The sequence below is a fragment of the Aquila chrysaetos genome, chromosome 23 (assembly GCF_900496995.4).
Source record: "Aquila chrysaetos chrysaetos chromosome 23, bAquChr1.4, whole genome shotgun sequence".
Classification (NCBI taxonomy): Eukaryota; Metazoa; Chordata; class Aves; order Accipitriformes; family Accipitridae; genus Aquila; species Aquila chrysaetos.
The window spans coordinates 2,560,188-2,577,473 of NC_044026.1; the positions used below are offsets into that span (position 1 = coordinate 2,560,188).

The 17,286-nt window shown below is 45.2% G+C and overlaps 1 protein-coding gene and 1 long non-coding RNA gene across 3 annotated transcripts; both read left to right on the forward strand.

Moving 5' to 3' along the window:
• The first annotated feature begins 7,274 nt into the window (after positions 1 to 7,274).
• F7 (coagulation factor VII) lies at positions 7,275 to 15,850 on the forward strand. Of its 2 annotated transcripts, XM_029999289.2 has the most exons (9): positions 7,479 to 7,549; positions 8,966 to 9,265; positions 9,755 to 9,915; positions 10,488 to 10,512; positions 10,606 to 10,719; positions 11,602 to 11,742; positions 14,179 to 14,285; positions 14,797 to 14,917; positions 15,129 to 15,850. In XM_029999289.2, the coding sequence occupies exons 3-9, from the start codon at positions 9,856 to 9,858 to the stop codon at positions 15,665 to 15,667; spliced, it is 1,107 nt and encodes a 368-aa protein (XP_029855149.1). In that variant the 5' UTR covers positions 7,479 to 7,549; positions 8,966 to 9,265; positions 9,755 to 9,855; the 3' UTR covers positions 15,668 to 15,850. The 2 variants fall into 2 exon arrangements, with proteins under 2 accessions (XP_029855148.1, XP_029855149.1); XM_029999288.2 differs by lacking the exon at positions 8,966 to 9,265 and having other exon boundaries at positions 7,275 to 7,549.
• Positions 11,749 to 14,148, forward strand: LOC115334734. Its single transcript, XR_003921239.2, has 2 exons — positions 11,749 to 12,529; positions 13,147 to 14,148. It is a non-coding gene; the product is annotated as an uncharacterized LOC115334734 (long non-coding RNA).
• Positions 15,851 to 17,286: the final 1,436 nt, after the last annotated feature.

Below are 17,286 nucleotides of genomic sequence, written 5' to 3' on the forward strand. Positions count from 1 at the left end.
TATAGACATGCTCTGTGTTTTATTTTTATCTCACAGTCTTAAAAGCTTCTTATTGGTATCATATAAAAACAGACATAGGCTGAAGGATTTGGAACAGCAAACCAGGTCTGTCTAGCTGTTGCTTGTCAGGGTCCATGTGTTCAAATCCTTTGCCCTAGTCATTCTGGACCATCTCAGAAAAACACCATTTTGCCCTTGTGATCCTGTCTCACTTACCTGGCACTGGGGAAATAAAGCCTGTCTGCAGGCTGGAGATTAAAAATGAAAGCCAGTGCCAGGTAATCAGATTGATTCCCTTTCTCCCACATACACTTTTTTTGAAAGATGGCACATCGCTGTTGGGTTTTCCCTCAGGAAGCTGCGTATCCTGTGGTTCCCCTCCTCCTGTTTGCACGCTCCTCTTGATCCTGTGGTTTTAGCAGAACAAGTTGGAGGTCTGTGTCCGGCAGCAGCTGCAGCTGGGTGAGAAACAAGAAGCCACATTCACTCTTGCAGCATCTGAAGAACGTGTTTGCACATTCACAGATGAATGGCTTTAAGGACCGTCATGCCATGGTAGGGGGTGAATTTCACACTGACGGGAGTGATTTGGGCTGAGAGGGTGACTGTGTGCAATTACACGATCCAGCTAAGGTGTTACTGGGATTTGATTGCTTTTATTTACTCTCATTCTTGTTAACATAACAGTTACCTCTGTAGTAGGTAGTCCGACTTTTCTGAGCAAAAGGATGTCCAACCTTTCTGAGCAGAGCCACATCATACTTGTTAGAGCAAAAGAATGAAAGACTTCCAGCCCAGATTTACCTTAGTGGAAAGTAAAGCATTTTCTGTATAAAAACCTAATAATGATTGATTTATTTTTAATTGTGAGGATGTTTATTTCCTATTGGAAACATTCTGGACTCATCCTGGGTTTCTTATATTGTAGATAACTGGCTCAAAGTTGGAGCACAGTCTTTCCTAGATACAGAAGCAATTTGCTAGTTGGAAGACAAAACCCCTTCTCCATTCTGCATGGATATTGTCACTGAGCAAAACTGAGGACTTTGGACCGTAACTCATTTACATCACTTATCTCAAAATGACAGGGACTCTCATTCCCCTTCTGTATCGTATGTCAGATGGTTATTATGAACTGCACTGTAAAGTTCAGTGTCCACACAAGTCCCCCAAATTAGCAGTCTCCCTAGATTTTGGGGGGCGGGGGTGAGTGGCAGATCTGCCTAGTACGAGGGAGATACCCAAATTAAATTCCCTTAACTTAGAATGTAGGAACAGAAGAGCCACATTCAGTTGTCCCTTAAGATTTGGTGTAAACTGTCTAGATACCGTATCATCAAAATAAGATGTTTAGATGTTGAAGTAGCTTCTCTGGGCTTTCATTTGAAAGGAGATGAATAGGTAACACGTAAACTATGATGGCCGCACTAGCAATAACTATTGTTTATTTTAACAGCTGTTAAGGAAGGTGAAGATGAGATGCTTAGAGACTCGTAAGCAGGTGGACAGGAATGAATGGCTATGTAAAGACCCTCAGAGGACGAGATAGTTTCCTGACCTGTAATAGCAAAGCACTTGATAAGTAACTTCTCCTGTCCTTACAAACACCCTGACAGGGCAAAGCCAGTTGCAGCAGCAGGACAACGCAAGGCCTTTGGCAAAGGTATTAGATGTACTCAACTTACTTTGTTCCAGGCAACTTTAAATGCTGTCCAATATACTTATGAAATTTCCCCTTCTTCCCTTAATACATTCAGGAAAGAAATTTAAGGTTTGTGAAACTTTGAGCTTGTCACTTTTCTAGGCAGGAGACTGTGCAATATCATGTTCAAATAGCATATATGGGGACCAAAGTACCTGTTTGCCTTGATTGGTGAGCTGTTGTGTGAAAGGCAGCAGGAGGTGATCCTGAGACCCACTCAGGCAGAGGGATGCCAGCTCCCTCACCAGCAAGTTTCTATCAGATTTTTCCTGGGTTTTTTTGTTTGTTTGTTTAATTCCTTTCCACATATTTCCTAGCCACTGCACCTCAAGCTGATATTTTCAGGGAACCATCTACTGTGGCTCCAGCTTAGTCCAGCGCCGTGTGTGCACAGTCTTCTCAGCTCCTTTCCCAGGCAGCCTTTTCAGCTTCATCCATCACTTGATTACCTGGCCGTCCACTATCACAAGCTGCTCCTACAGGTCTCTGCAGCTGGCTTTAGCTTTGATATCCTGCAGATCTTGTATCCTCAGGAAATCCAGCCTTTTACTCCAGACCCTCTGCAATCCTTCAGGTACCTGCTGCCCTACATCCCCCTGCACTGTGTTGAGCACTAGGGCTGCCTTGCCGCCCTCCTGCCCCAGTTGGCCGCTCTTGCCGGCTGTCACCCAAAGCTGCCTGAGCCCCTTACCTGGCTCTTGCTCAGGCATCTTTGTTTCTTTCTCTTTCTTTCTGCTTTCTTGGTGGATGATCCCCTCGGCAAGCAGAAACTCAGCTGCCACCTCTCTGCAGACAATTCGGCTGCATAAATGCATTTTTAAGAGAAAGTATCTAACAGCACTGGGGAGGATGACCTGTAGTCCTTATTTTCCAAACCAGCAGTGAATTAATGCCTCTTTCTTTGTCATTTAACTCGAGCTGCTGTTGCTCTGCATCGCTGAAAGGCAGTTTTTAAGTGCGTAAGTGATATTCGGCACCCAGCCCACCACAGGCTGGTCCCACCGCAGGTTCCTTCGTACCCTGGCCAGGCACCCGAGCAGCCGCTTGTCATGCCAGCCTGGAGGGATGGATGGCGGGGGACTGGCTTGCTGGCAGGGTGCTGTGGGGCGAGGGGCTGTAATATGTCAGCCAGAGATCAAAAAGCAGAGGGGGGAGAGCGCAGAGCGGGTGGGTGGTTTTTTTGAGTGGAGCGCGTGGGGCTGGTGGGTGCAGTGGGCCGAGGAGCACAAAGGGCGCAAAGACTTTTTAACTCAGAAGAAACACTGCGTGTCATATGCCAAATTAGAAGCTGCGCGGAACTGCTGCCAGTCCAGCAGCAAACTCCCCTCCCTGCTCCCCTTCTGCCTCCTAAGCGCTGCACCCTTGGTCCCACCAGCTCCAGGGAGTGACTCAGTTATCCTCCCACCTTTCCCCTGGCAGTTTTTGGCTGGATCAGCTCCTAGAACGGGCACAGCATTCCCCTCCCTGAGCAGTAGTACCCATGCTCGCTCCTGTGGCCCCAGCCTCTGCAATGTCCCCGGCAGGGACAGCCCCCAAAGGCAGCAGGGCAGAGGCGAGGGGTGCCCAGGGTGGCGAGGTGCTGGAGGGCTCTGCCGGAGCGTGGGTAAGGCCAGTACAGCTGTTTTCGCATCTGTTCCCTCCCTCCCTCGGCTGCTCACGCGCTGTTGTACGCGGTTAGCTCAAAATATCTCATCATACGTAAATAAACACACACCCCCCGTCGTCAGCGGGCTCCAACTGTTTTGCTCGGTCCAAAGGGCATTCACAGTGAAGCGTCCTCACCCAAAGCTCAAACCTTTTCTTGAGAAATTTGGGGGCAACGTTATGTCCGGACAAAGCCTCAAGAGAAAAACAGTGGCTTGGTGCACGCAAAAAGCAGGCTGCAAGACAAAGTAGTAATGTTTCCCCAACTAACCTAGCAGCATAGCAAGAAGATGAGTCCCTCAGCCCTTTGCAAGGAGACGTCGAGTTGCAGCTGGGGCAAAGGCAAACCACGAGGAGCTCTGCCAGCTCCTCCGGGGCTCTGACCCTGCCAAGACAGGCCAAAATCACCTACAACATAAAGTCCCTATAGCAGGAAGATGAGATGACGCACTAAAATATGCTTGCCAGGCAACTTTGCACCTCTCCCCTGCCCGTACCAGTGGCAGCCTAAAGATGGTGGTAGAAAATCAAGGATCAAGTTTTGCATTTTTATTCTGAAATGTTTTTACTCAGATTAGCTGGTTTGGTGCTGAAATATTATCTTTGACAGATCAATTGAAGTGAATCCATCAGTCACCTTTCAGGTTTTTGTATTTATTCATTCCACATCAATTGACAAGACAGCAAGGCCCCCAGCTGCATTTAAAGGACTACAGATTTACCAGTGGTGCTGTTGCAGCTGTGATGGTCTTGGGACACAGTCAGGAGAAGGTCTCTAGTAGAGTTAATATCTCTTATCACCAACTGAGATAGGTGGCATTAGACAGACAAACTTTGGGGCACACGGCCTTTATTGTAAATTTATTTTGCACTGCCTTTTCTATGTCTTTTCCTTCCTTTATTATCTAGGTATCTTCAGATATCCTTCTCCTCAGGCAGCAAAAGAAGAGAAAGAAATAACCCACATCAAGATTAAGAAACAAAATAAAACATTAAGCACTTGTATTCAGAGCTCGTCACAAAAAAAATTATCAAAAATATTATCTCCCCATCTTCTGCTTCCTCTTTATGAGAATAATTGCTGTATGGGGATACAGAACTCAGTCAAGCAGGCAAGTAATTTTCTCCTGGAAAGAAATAGTTCTCTTTTGAGGTCTAAAACCCAAATCATTTGCTTTAAAGCTTAGCAGCATGATATTCATATATTTAGATTAGTACAACAGACAGGAAATTATTAACTTGATCACAGGCTTGGCTTGCTTTTAATTAGTCTGATAAATGAAGGATGGCAGGTTACTATTGTTATTGGACATTTAAATTGAATTTTCCAAAATTCATGAGGCAGCTTGTTCCTAAACCTTTCTTACCTAGACACCGCCTTGTCAGCTTACTCAAATGGCCTCTTTGAAATAGAAATCATTGATTTATTTTTTTAAATTGTTCCTGAGTGCTGACTAGAAAACTCACGTTTAAATGACCAGTGACCTGTTGGATCAGATCAAGTTGCACAGTTTCCACTAGCTTCCATACCTGTCTTCTCTTCAACCCCAAATAGGAAACTAAAAATAACAACATTGTTAGAGTTTTTCTTTGAAAACTGTCAGTAGGAAACAAAACAAAAATAAAGAATGGTATGTTCTGAGACATGAGTTTATCGTGTCTTCCAGGTTAATGTTTCTGCTTTAGATTTATTTATTTTACATTGTTAACATTTTTCATGTTTAATTTTTTTAACTTTTTTTTGGGGGGGGAATAAAGCAACTTTGGCACATCCAAAGCATACACTAAAAAATACCCTAAATCATATCTTCTGAACAGCTGTCCCCAGACTGATTCTAGTAGCACCCATGAGCAGCAAGGGTGCACGTTTGCATTAATATATATTCACTTTTAATTGAACAGCAGATTATTTTTCTTGGAACTGCTCAGAAAACATAAGCCAAGGCTGAAGCCTGCACTGGCAAGGAGATTTATAGAGCAGAATGCCAGGGCAATTCTCATGAACTACAGCAAGACCACACAAGAAGAAAAATGAAGTGAGACTTAGGGATCTTCTGGGGAAGAAAAGCAAAGGAACTGACGTTTGCTCCTCTGGCTGGGGTCTAAGACAGTAAGGAAGGGGAGCTCTTCCTTAAAAACAGAGCTCTTCAACCAAAGAACTGGCCAGGCTGAAGTTAGTAGGAAATGGCTGTGAGACGAGGTCTGTCAATGTGAAGTTCATGAAGGAAGAGCTGTGATGAAGTCCTGGGACTGCTGAATCCTCAGTGACCCTCCTCGTGGGCATGGTCATCCCTGATGAAACCTAATCACATGAATTTTTCTTGGAAGAAGGACTGTCCCCATATGAACCGACTGTTGTTCCCAGCACTTGGGCTTCCCCCTGGGCTCTAAAAATAACACACTGTTTGGCCGTATTCCCAAGCAATAAAAGCAAAATCTTTCATGTTTAAGGGGATGCCAACAGAGGAAGAAAGACAGAAGGAAAATACTGCGTCGGTCCTAAAGGATGTACAGGATCTGCACACTGCGAAAGAAGAAGAGGAGAAAGCAAAGGGCTGCAGAGGTGCAGAGATGCTGCTGTGGAGTGGCAGCCACCCCCCCCCAGCAGGGAGATGTCCCCCCAGCCTAGGTCAGTGCGGCTGGGGGGGCAATAGGCACAGCCTCACGCTCTGATCTGCGTGACTCATTCAACTAGACAGGGCTAGGTCTTTCCCCAAGAAGATGAGACAAAGAGAGATTTTCAAGCGGCTCCAACAAGCTTGGCTTTGGTCTTGCTAAGCCAAATGTGCCCTTGCTGTTTTCAACTCACTGATGTAGGCAAGCAAACAAGGAATGAGGATCATTGCATGCTATGAGGTGTGGAGAGGGTTCCCAAAAAGCAGAGACGGGGACGGCGTGGGGCTGCTGTAGCTCCTTTTGTATTCCAGTAAGTGGCCTCCTTCCTCTGCCCCAGGACAGGACCTGCCACCCGTCCTCGACTGTCCTGGGAACTGGGCTGCTGGGAATTAGCCAGGCTTCGATCCAGAGAACTGCCCGGATGCCCCTTCTTGGGAAAGCGATTTCAAAGCGGGACGTCCAGCTGTGCTCACCGCCGCTAAACAACAGGACCGCTTGTGAAGAACGGCCGGGAGCCCAGCTTTCCTAAGGAATCACGGCTTCTGCAGGGAGATACACTGAGCGTTGGCGGCAAAGTAAAAATCTAGCTGTTGCTTTTCTTTGCTGCAACGTTCAGATGCAGAGCTGACCCTCCTTCTTTTCCATGCAGGAAGGGGAGAACAGCCTGGAAAATACTCTGGCCTTCAGCCAGCTTCACTTCTCATAGACAAACATGCTCTTTACCTCGCTGCTATCTTAAGTAAATATTTCCCCAAGAATGTTGTCAACTCTCTAGTCTGATGCCATTAATTGATTTCCATTAAATCAGAGGACTGCTTATGTTCCAGATAAAACATTGTCTGCAGATTAGCCCCTCAAACCCCTATCGTTACTAACGAAATATAGCGTGGATCAGCTCATTGCCTTTTCCAGCCAGTACAACTTGTGCAGGCCACATGGGTCTTGCAGGAAAGATGGAGAGAACAGCATAGGGTGCCTCTTGCTGGTTAATTAGTGTCTCCAAGTCAAGTCAGCCAGAAGTGCAGAGTTTCAGCTGCTGGAGAAATGGGAAAAGACAGACGTCGTGGTTCAATCGTACTCCAAAGCACTGAAAGGCCCTATCTTGACCACCAGTTCAAGATAAATGTCACATCGTTGCTCTCTGCGTACAGGACTATGTGGCCAAGTTAGTGCCAGTCATACGGCTGCAGGGTCCTGGCATTTATGTTTCTCACGAAAAAAAGCATGTTAGATGGAAAACGAAGACAGGGATAGCAGCCTGTGTAATCAGCATAGCCTTTGCACAGGTCAGGAGAGCGTGCTTCAAAACCAAGCTCCCCGCTTGTGTGAAAAGGGCACATTGCAGGATTTGCATGTGCCCTTCTGCTCGGCTCGCCGGGCTGTCGTGGATCTCTTTCTGTTTCCATGACTCGCCGGCCCCTCCTCTGGCTCCGAGCATTTGAAGTCAAGCTCTTTGGCCAAACAGTCCTTGCTGAAATGTCAATACACCACCGGGACGCTGGCTCTCAGGGTTCATCATGGTTTCCAGGCAGTGCGTGGCTTTGTTTCTCTGCTCTCTACTACTGGTTCCTCTTTCTCTGGATGCAGGTATGTTGTAGGATATGGCTGTAATTATGTTTACTGACAATGGACCTCTCCCCTGTTACTCAGATGTAATTTTCATTGCAAGTTTTGAGCACTGTTGCATGTTTGTCCTGCCTCCGGTTGTCCCTGTGAGTTATTCTAAGGCTCTTGTTTGCTTTCAGTGATGGCATCCACGCGCTTGTTTTGCCAACTAAGGAGAAGCACCTGTAGACTGCTAAATGAATCTATTATCTCACTGCACAGAGAGCAGGCAAACCATCACCTATGTGAAAAAAGGAACTTGGATTTATTGTTATTTCATTTTGAATTATGGCATTTTTCAAAGCAAAGAATCGATAGTCTGTCATTCAGCTGATGAGAAATTAAAGAGGTGAGGATCCACCCTGTTTCGGCAGCAGTAGAAGGCAGTGAGGTTGTAGCTCTTCAGTGGCTCTGGTACGTGTCTAAAAATCAGCTCCCAAATTAATAAAGCAGACCCAGTGCTTTCAGATTCCCAGTTAGCCATTGACTGGGTCTCCTGCGTTGCAGTGAACAAAGCTGGAAAAATACGTAGCAAAGTCAAGAGCATTCCAATGTAAATAAGTGGAGAACACTGAAATAAAAGCAGGAGGATGTCCCCAGCCACGCGCCCAGGCACACTCCTCTGTCGGAGTCCGTGCCTGTGCACTGACACGTGTCATGTCTCTGCAGTGTAAGGTTAATTAAAAGCCTTTAAAGAAAGCCATATTAAATGCATACAGCCTGACTTTGAAATCACGGCAGAAAGACCCAGCTGACATTCCTACAATGAGCAAATGTTTATGAAACACCCGGGGATAAATTCAATGCACGCCACACAATATTTTATTCCTTAAGTAACTTTGAAATATAGGGAAAATTCCCACTATTTTGCCTGTAATTCAGCAAATGTTCTGATTAGACACAAACGTTTAGAGACACCTCACCAGACTGGAATAAACTCTTTCAGTATTTCTGTTTGTGTGTGTGTGTCAGTGAGGACACACACAAGTCCTGTCCTTCAGCAACCACCTCAGAGCCCTTCCAGCAGGTAGGAGATAACTCCTGCTCTCTCAGGAGTCATGTAGTGGAGAATGTCCAGCGGGAAAGGCAGGTGATATGCATCAGCCTCAATCCCCAAATCTACCCACAATCCCAGGTGAAAGAGTTAAAAGTGCTGACATGTAAGTTACTGTTACGAAGCTCCAGAATCTCCTACTGACATAGAGGAGATTAAAAAAATGCAAAATTAATTATTTCAAGACTTGCTCTGTGTAGTACATGGAGCAAGAGCAGACCGCAGTACTGGGCCTTCTTGTTCTTTATCCTGAATTATACCGGGAGGGCATAACTGTGTGATGTGCTGGTATCCTGAAGCTGAGGAGCAGGTCAGCGTGGTGACAATGCTATCGGCTCTTTCAGTGCACGCTTCTGTCAGCTGCAAGTTGACGTAGCTCTAGGAAGTGAGCTCTGCTGATGTCTGCTCTCGAACCTGTGTACCCGACGTCTTTCCAAAGCACGGCAGAGACGGACAAGGAGACCCACGTGGCTGTGGTCTATGGTGCTGGCAGCAGCAAGGAGCCATCCACAGGCTCCACCAGGATACGCAAACAGCCTTGTCCAGCCTTCCTATGTACTTTAACGTAGCCTTTTTAACAGAAGAAAACTAAAGATAAATATATTAAAGCAGCGGTTGTAAAATTGTGGTCTACTAGTGGTGGGGTAAGTGCCTTCTGCAGGTCCAAAGAGTGAAGGGGTGTGCGATAACACGTAACTGTGGGTGAAGGGGTGACTGTGGTCCACGTGTCACCAAGTGACTGACTTACTGTAGCGAGTACAGAAAAATCAGGTGTCGCCATGTACATCGGTGCTCGGTGAAGCGACACAGGCTTTTCAGCTGCTAAAATTGAAAGAAACTGCTGTGCATGTTGAGACCTACTATATGACGCGCGATGATACCTTAGGAGTCACTGATGTACGCACTGGTGTAACGTGCCATCTCCTCTTAAGGTCTGGGCTCTGTAAAATTCACGTACTGCCACGTTACCTGGGAGGCACGCCAGAGAAAGGAGTCTCTTTCACATTCGCCCATTTCTTTTCTAAAGTGTCTCAGAAAAAACTTGGGAAAAACTTTGAGGGGAAATCGTCCCCCTGTCCTCTCCGTCTGGAGAGCACAGCTGATGACAAAGAGACCGTGCTGCTGTTTTTCAGTCTTTCTAAAGCAGGAAGAGGCAAGCAGCTTTTTGGAAAGGCAAAGGCGAGCCAACAGCTTCTTCGAAGAGCTAAAACTGGGGTCACTGGAGCGAGAATGTATGGAAGAAAAGTGTTCCTTTGAGGAAGCAAGAGAGATTTACCATGATGATGAAAGGACAGTAAGTAACACGGGGCTGGGTGAGCGCTCACTGTCAGACTGACTCCCCCCACTCAAGGGTGTGCTTTGACACTTTAAGAGAGCAAAAAAAGCACTTTGTGTCCTGCTGTTTGCATCTTTCTCTCATATTTATAGGGGGGCATGCAGCAGCAGTGAGGTGCAGGAGGGTATATTGCATGGGCTGCCCCAGGCAGTACTGATCTGGGGGATGGTGGGAAAGTGGACGCTCTCTAAGTCGTCTCCGTGACCTCCCAGTAATTCCTGGCCTGAGAATACCTTAAATTATTGTATTGTGCAACATTTGTTTCAGTCAACCCCACCTCAACTATATGGAGGTTATTGATGGATCACCTATCTGTGTGTGCTACACAGTGCCCTTCTCTATTGGTATATGAAAATAATGTAGAATGTAGAAAATAATGTAGAATATTTTATGGATATCAACTGTCATAAATTATAAAGGCAAAAGGGGCATCACTGTGGCTGTCTGTACCCCCTCCTGTGCTATAAGTGCTGTAGGACTTAACCTGAGTTAATTTTTCTTTAATTAAATCTCGCATCTTTTTCTTCCAGAAAGAATTCTGGCACATCTATTCTGGTACGATTGTTTGGGATGTTCTAACAGCTGCGAAAACACTCCCGCTGCTGCAGCTCTTCGTGTGAGCCGGACTGACACTGCATGTTTTTACAGACCCTAACCAGTGTGACTCCAACCCCTGTCAGAATGGCGGGAGTTGTGACGACCAGTTTCAGGATTACGTTTGCCGCTGTCCCATCGAATATGAGGGCAAAAGCTGTGAAAAAGGTCAGCTCTGGCATAGCTTAACAAAATAAAAAGGCCATTATTAATTCAAATGCAAGGCATTGAGATAAACAGTAGCAATCATTATCATTCTCCATAATTCTAGCCGTGACGGCTACTGTTCACACTGCCTGTGGTGTCACACGATGGATCTAACCAGCTGGCAGCCAGGCACTGCAAGGCAGTGAGATAATTATGACCCTATGATGACTTTGTTAAAAAAAAAAAAAAAAATTGCCTTTTGTGCACCATCTGAGTGAAAAGAAGGAATTTCTTTTCCTACCCAAGTGCTGAAGCTACTTTGACTTCAAAGCTCAGTGCAGTATGTGAATGATAACTGCGCTGCATATGCATCGTACAAAGCCAGAGGGCACAGATCCAGCAGTTAATAAAGTCAATATACGTCTTTCCATTGATTTCAGTGGGCACTGCACATTGAGTCTTACACTTACACCCTCAGAACACACTGAGCCCAAAGAAGGACTAGGCATTCATCAGGTCTAACCAGGCAGCCTCAATGGTCATCCCAGAGCATCCTTCTCCCAAATGGCAAAATACAAAAGAATTACAATTTTTCAGCCGTATGGTTACCACACAAGTACACCACCTCCATCCTTTAGACAGTTCAGCTACTGCGTAAATGCAGACTGATTTAATTTTAGGTGTATGTTTCTTAAGCATAGCCTTTTCTTCCTTAATCCCTGGAGATCCAGACCTACTTAGCTTTTGCCACATGGAAGGCCCTTTTGATGCAGTCACTGTACATAAATCACAGAAATCTGCTTTGCTGCCTTGCTTCCCTGTCAACATTTCAAGTCGCAACTGACTCATGTTAAGCACCAAAATCTACATTTGGAAACCTAAACACTCTTTCTCTGACTTTAGCCATGGCTGACAAACTGAAGTGCATTTACGACAACGGTGGCTGTGAACAGTACTGTACTGACGAGCAGTCTGAAAAACGAGTGTGCTTCTGCGCGGACGATTACGCTTTAGCGAGTGATGGCGTGTCCTGCATTCCCCAAGGTAAGATACTACTAGCCCGATGCTAAGTCTAAGCCAGCTCTGGAAGAAAAGTTTTCAACACGTACACATCGGGAGGTGCGAGGTATAACCGTCAGCCACCAGCTCGCCACCTCTTCTTCAAGGGCAGAGTCCAGAGCAGTACGTTTGGGCTTCTGGTGGAAGTTAGACACCCCAAAAAAGCAGCTGGCAAAATGTGCACACCGAGCAGGGAGCCTTTTGGACCTCTCCTTCCTGGCCCCAGAGCTCCACTCCTCCGGGACATGGGAAATTCGGGATTGAACATCCCACCTGCTAGGAGGGAGGAGGGAGCTGCACCCCTGTCTCCTCCTTCGGGAGCGTTCCCACCACTGGTCTAGTAGAGAAGAACTGAGCAGTGGAGACAAGCTCGTGGCCGGGTGGTCTAAATAAAGCAGAGCGGCAGGTAGTCAGGGATTTGGGGTCAGGCTGAGGGGTTTCTGGTGAGTGGAGGGGCTCTGGGCCTCACAAGTCCTTTTTTGGTTTAGCTTACACCCACGGTGGGAAAATATTTTGGGGGCAGCATTGTTTTAGAGTTGGATCTCCAACCTGAAATTGTGACTATAGATTTTATTACCATATTTACTTCAGCGCAGGAGTCAAGAGAGGAAGAAGCCTATTAAAAACCAAAGAAAACCAGTTATTCTTTTTCTTTTCTTCCTTTTTTTCTTTCTTTTTTTTTCTTTTTTTTTTTCCTATTTGGCAGGACTAATACACTTTTGGTACTCCTCTAGACACTATGGCTAGATATTTCTCTCACTCATCTGACAAGGTAAATTTCAACTAGGACTAGGGATGCACAAGTTAAATATTTTTCCAATAAATGAGCTGGCACCTGACTCTATTGCAGATGCCTACTTGAATTACTTTATTAGAGGGGAAAAAGAGACCCCTGGGGATATGAACATAACGGACAGAGCTGCAGGGAGCATGCAAAGTAATTCTGAGTGGTGATGCCCCCCCACACACACCTCAATGGAGCACTCATGCAGAGAACTGATAATGACAACCTAGCTCTCAACAACAGCAATTTCATTAGAAAAAAAAGTCTACTAATGTGCTTATCCCTTATTAACAGATTCTGCAATATCACATGATGGGGAAGCTGCTTTTGTTAAAAGCTGAGAACAAAAAATTCAATATTCCCCACAGGCTTTTCAGCATGTCTTCCCCTGCGAGGAAGATGTATTTGTTGCTGCTTGCTCCTTGGGGACCAAAATAGCCATAGCGCTGACCGTGTGTCGCAAACAGACACAACTGTGTAACTGCTCAGCCCCTTCACCGTCCTTCTGTCATCTCTCACAATGGCCCTTTCAAATGCCCAGACTGGCGTTGCCCTGCATACAGCGTTAGAGGGTTTGTGTCATGTCTATTCTGCTCTTTCACCAGCTGCCACCAAAGATCTAGTTCTGTTTCTCCATACCTTGCCTGTACCTGTAAAAGCTTGACGCTGTCTTCGTATCAGCTGAGGCAATCGGCATGTTCAGGCCATTACAGATCTGTGGAGATGTCGGATTCAGCTCAGCATAGACTATAGGGCCCTGGCTCCTAAAGTGATAGAAAGCGAGCACTCCTCACCGCATTATCGCAGAGTGACTGCTGGATGGAAGGGACAGAGTGTTCAGTTACAGCACAACCACGTGGCACACAAAAACCCCCAAAGGTAGACCATCTTCTTCTTGAAAGGAAAACTCTGTTGGGTGAAGGATGTACTGAAAACACGAAGGCTTCCTCTGCACTGCAGCTCAGTCGCAGGTTCAGTCCTCAAGATTTGATTCTCTTACTGCCAATCTTCACATGCTTGCCCAGGCTAAAAACAGACCTTAGATGGAGACATGCAGTCCAGAAGAATCAAGGATGCTCTGGACCCAAGCAAACTAGGCACAGTCTGCTGGGAGGCATACCAGAAGACATAGTGTCTGCTCTTAGGAGATCTTTGAGTCCACCTGAACAAGGGACAGCAAGCTGCACGTCCCACGCTTAAGCTGGTATCTCACCATGCAGTGGATGCTGTGCACTTGGTACAGTGGAGTTAAAAGTCAGCAGGGTCGCTGAAAATATGTAGACTATAAAGCTCAACAGAGTCACTTCTGCTCTCCAGGCTGCAGCCTACCTCATTGTGTTGATATATCTCTTAAGCAGGTATATTGTTTGCAAACTCCTGTGGTAGCTGAATATATGTCAGTGATAATGTATGGACCTGCATTCTATCTGTAAAAGCATTTCTGGCTGTTTCCAAACAAAAAGACTACTTACCTGCTGAGCTGCTTTAAAGTACTTTTGAGAACCCATGCTCCCAGACTAGAGACCAGTTTTTCAGCTAACATAACTTCACTGAAGACCTTACACATTTTGCTGTGAATTCAGTGCAATAAAATCATACTTGCTGCCCTTTGTTGGTTTTTTTTCTTTTTTTTTCAGTGAAATACCCATGTGGAAAAATACCAGTACTGGCAAAAAAAAATGCAACTGCACGAGGGAGAATAGTAGGTGGTTCAATCTGTCCTCCAGGTGAATGTCCATGGCAAGTGAGTCTTCAGAAATCTTTCATTGCCTTTTTTTTTTTTCCCCTTATGAAACCACTATCTTAAACTCATTGCTTTAAATCTATTATGTTAAAAATCCATAAAAAGTGCCAGGTCTGGATAACCAAATTCCCTCTACATCCATAGGTAGCAGATCTACCTGTTTCAATTATGTATCTTAGCCTTGTTCTGGAGTGCCTGCTTTCGTAGGAGTGGAGTGGTAATACAACCTCCTCTATCTCCTGACCCCTTAGTCCTTAACCTTAGTGCCAGCAAGAATTTGAGTTGCAGCTTGCAGGGATACACTTTTGGCCATAATAGGCAGGGTCCATACTACAAGATGGAGAAAATGTCGATGGGAAGACTCCCCCTCCTAAATTCTCCATGCAATCAGCACAGTATTCTCAAACACAGTTGCATAAAGTGACAGAAGGCAGCAATAGGAAACCCAACGCTACTGAGATTCAGGTCAAGCCCAGTTGATGCAAGACATACATTTGCTTTATGTTGGCAGGCCCTTATAATACAGAATCAGAAAGGAAAGTGTGGCGGTACCCTGCTTTCGCCAGAGTGGGTGGTCACTGCAGCTCACTGTTTGGAGTATACTCATCCTAAACAGCTTCGGGTGAGACTGGGTATGTATCTTCCCCTCCTCATGTTATCGAGCTGTGGTTGTGGCGGCAGCTTCTCATCCTGGCAAACCAGAGTAAAAGACCAAATGTGCAGGCTTTGGTAGTATAAGGGAATTGTCTTTAGGAGGTATCAGACTAGAAACCCCTTACCTCCCTAAACTTCTGAGGAATCAAGGAGCTGCCTGACATGACCTGCGATTAATAACTTTTCCAGGTGAACACAAAATAAATTACAATGAGAAAACTGAGCAAGAAAGTGGAGTTGCCAGGATCATCGTTCATGAAGGATACACGAATGGACAAGTCAATAATGATATTGCCCTCCTAGGCCTGGAAACACCCGTGAATCTCACCGACTATGTGGTGCCGATATGTTTGCCTGAAAAGCAGTTTGCAGTGTATGAACTGTCCTCCATCAAGTTCTCCACAGTGAGCGGATGGGGACGCCTACTAGATGGAGGTGCCACCTCTTCTGTTCTGATGAGAGTTGATTTGCCACGTGTAAAGACACAAGAATGTGAAAAGGAGACCGATTTAAATATTACAGAGAATATGTTCTGTGCAGGAGACCTGACCGGCGTTAAAGACTCCTGCAAGGGAGACAGTGGTGGACCTCACGCTACAAAGTACAAGAACACTTGGTTTCTGACTGGGATTGTCAGCTGGGGAAAGGGCTGTGCTGTTAAAGGCAGCTATGGGGTTTACACAAGGGTATCCAAATACATTGACTGGTTGAAGAAGCACATGGATTAATGATAATGAACCAGAACATTTCCAGATCATGTTATTGCCCCCCAACCCCTCTCTGTCATTTTCCTATTGAAGCATTCCTTCATTATCTCAGCTATGTGATGCATGTGATACCAACACCACTATTAATGATTTGAAACGAGCCTAATGCCTACTTGAATATATAAAATAACTTCCCTATTGGTATTGTTTGTAAACGTGTGTGTCTTGTCAAGCGGGCACAGAATGGCCATAACAAATCAGACTCAGTCCCTCTTGTTCTGCATCCCTTTCTGCCAGGGGACAGAGCTAGATGCTGAGAGAAACTCTGTCAGTATACCATGATCCGTCTTCCAGCTACCCTCTCAACTTCTGGTAATCAGTGATGTACAGACTTCCTGAGCCAGAAGTTGCATTAGGTTGAACAATCATGAATGAACCTGTTGTCCACAGATGTGTGCAATCTCTTTTGAACATGTTTATGCTTCTGGCTTTCACAACTTCCTATGCTGATGGGTCCTGTAATATAATGATGCAATAGCAGAAGAAATAGAAAAAGTGTTTCTTTTAGCTTGTGTTAAAGTAGCTTTCTACAACAGTTGCAGTGGCAGCAGGTAGATTTGATGAGGAGGAACTGTAGAGAGTCTCCAGGACAAGAAAGCTGGGAAAAGGTTAATTCCACATTTACTGATCTGCTACAAAAACTTGATTTTAGTCTTCTTGCACCACGCATTATTGCAGTAAGGCTGTTAAGTGTAGTATTTAACTCTATATTTATGAGTGGTGAAAAATACTGCTGATTTATCTTTGCCTTGCTCATCGATACAGAAGAGGGAAAATGAAAGGGAATGTTTGATTCATTTGTTGTCCAGTATAATCTAAATTGTACTCTCTGTCCTGAGATCTAAAACCAGAACAGAATAATTGTCTGACTATCTGCAAAACACTGGCCAAAGACCATTCTCTAAAGCCTTAATGCATAAACGGTAGAACCTGAAGCACTCTGAAAATACCATCAACCATTAAAAAAAATGTACCTTCTAATCTAAGCATGAAAACAGTGAAAAGGTGAGGGAGATAAAATGGACCAGGAGATTAGAAAACTGTTTCAGTGTCTTACGCAAAATTTACACTTTGGATTCATTCAAATCATGCTGAATATCAGCTCAATCACAAAACCTTATCAGCAAGCAGGACGCTTACTATTGATCATACTCTATTATTAGGTGAAAACATTGACATTATATGGTACATATACCATGCAATACTGAACAACCTATAACCTGCTTTACTGTCATAGAAGAATGGTATTACTGTTCATTTAAGGAGTGACCTGAATTGGGAAAAGCAGCAAATTCCAGAGACCTGAGAAACAAGAGGTCTTGCAGTATGAAAACATGCTCCAGAGGTTCTCATTACTCCTAAAAGGAAAGCATATATGCCAGCAGAGTATATTTCCCGGGGAGGAAGGTGACTAGGAGCAACAACCAGCAAATAAAGTCTCATTTTCACCGAGACGAGGCACTCAGCATTGCAAAATCATCCCTCCGGACCCCTCAAGCTAAAACAGTTTTGGGTTTTCCGTGCTCCGTAGGATGATTTCTTCTCCGCAACGTTCCAATATTGACATTTATGAACAAATC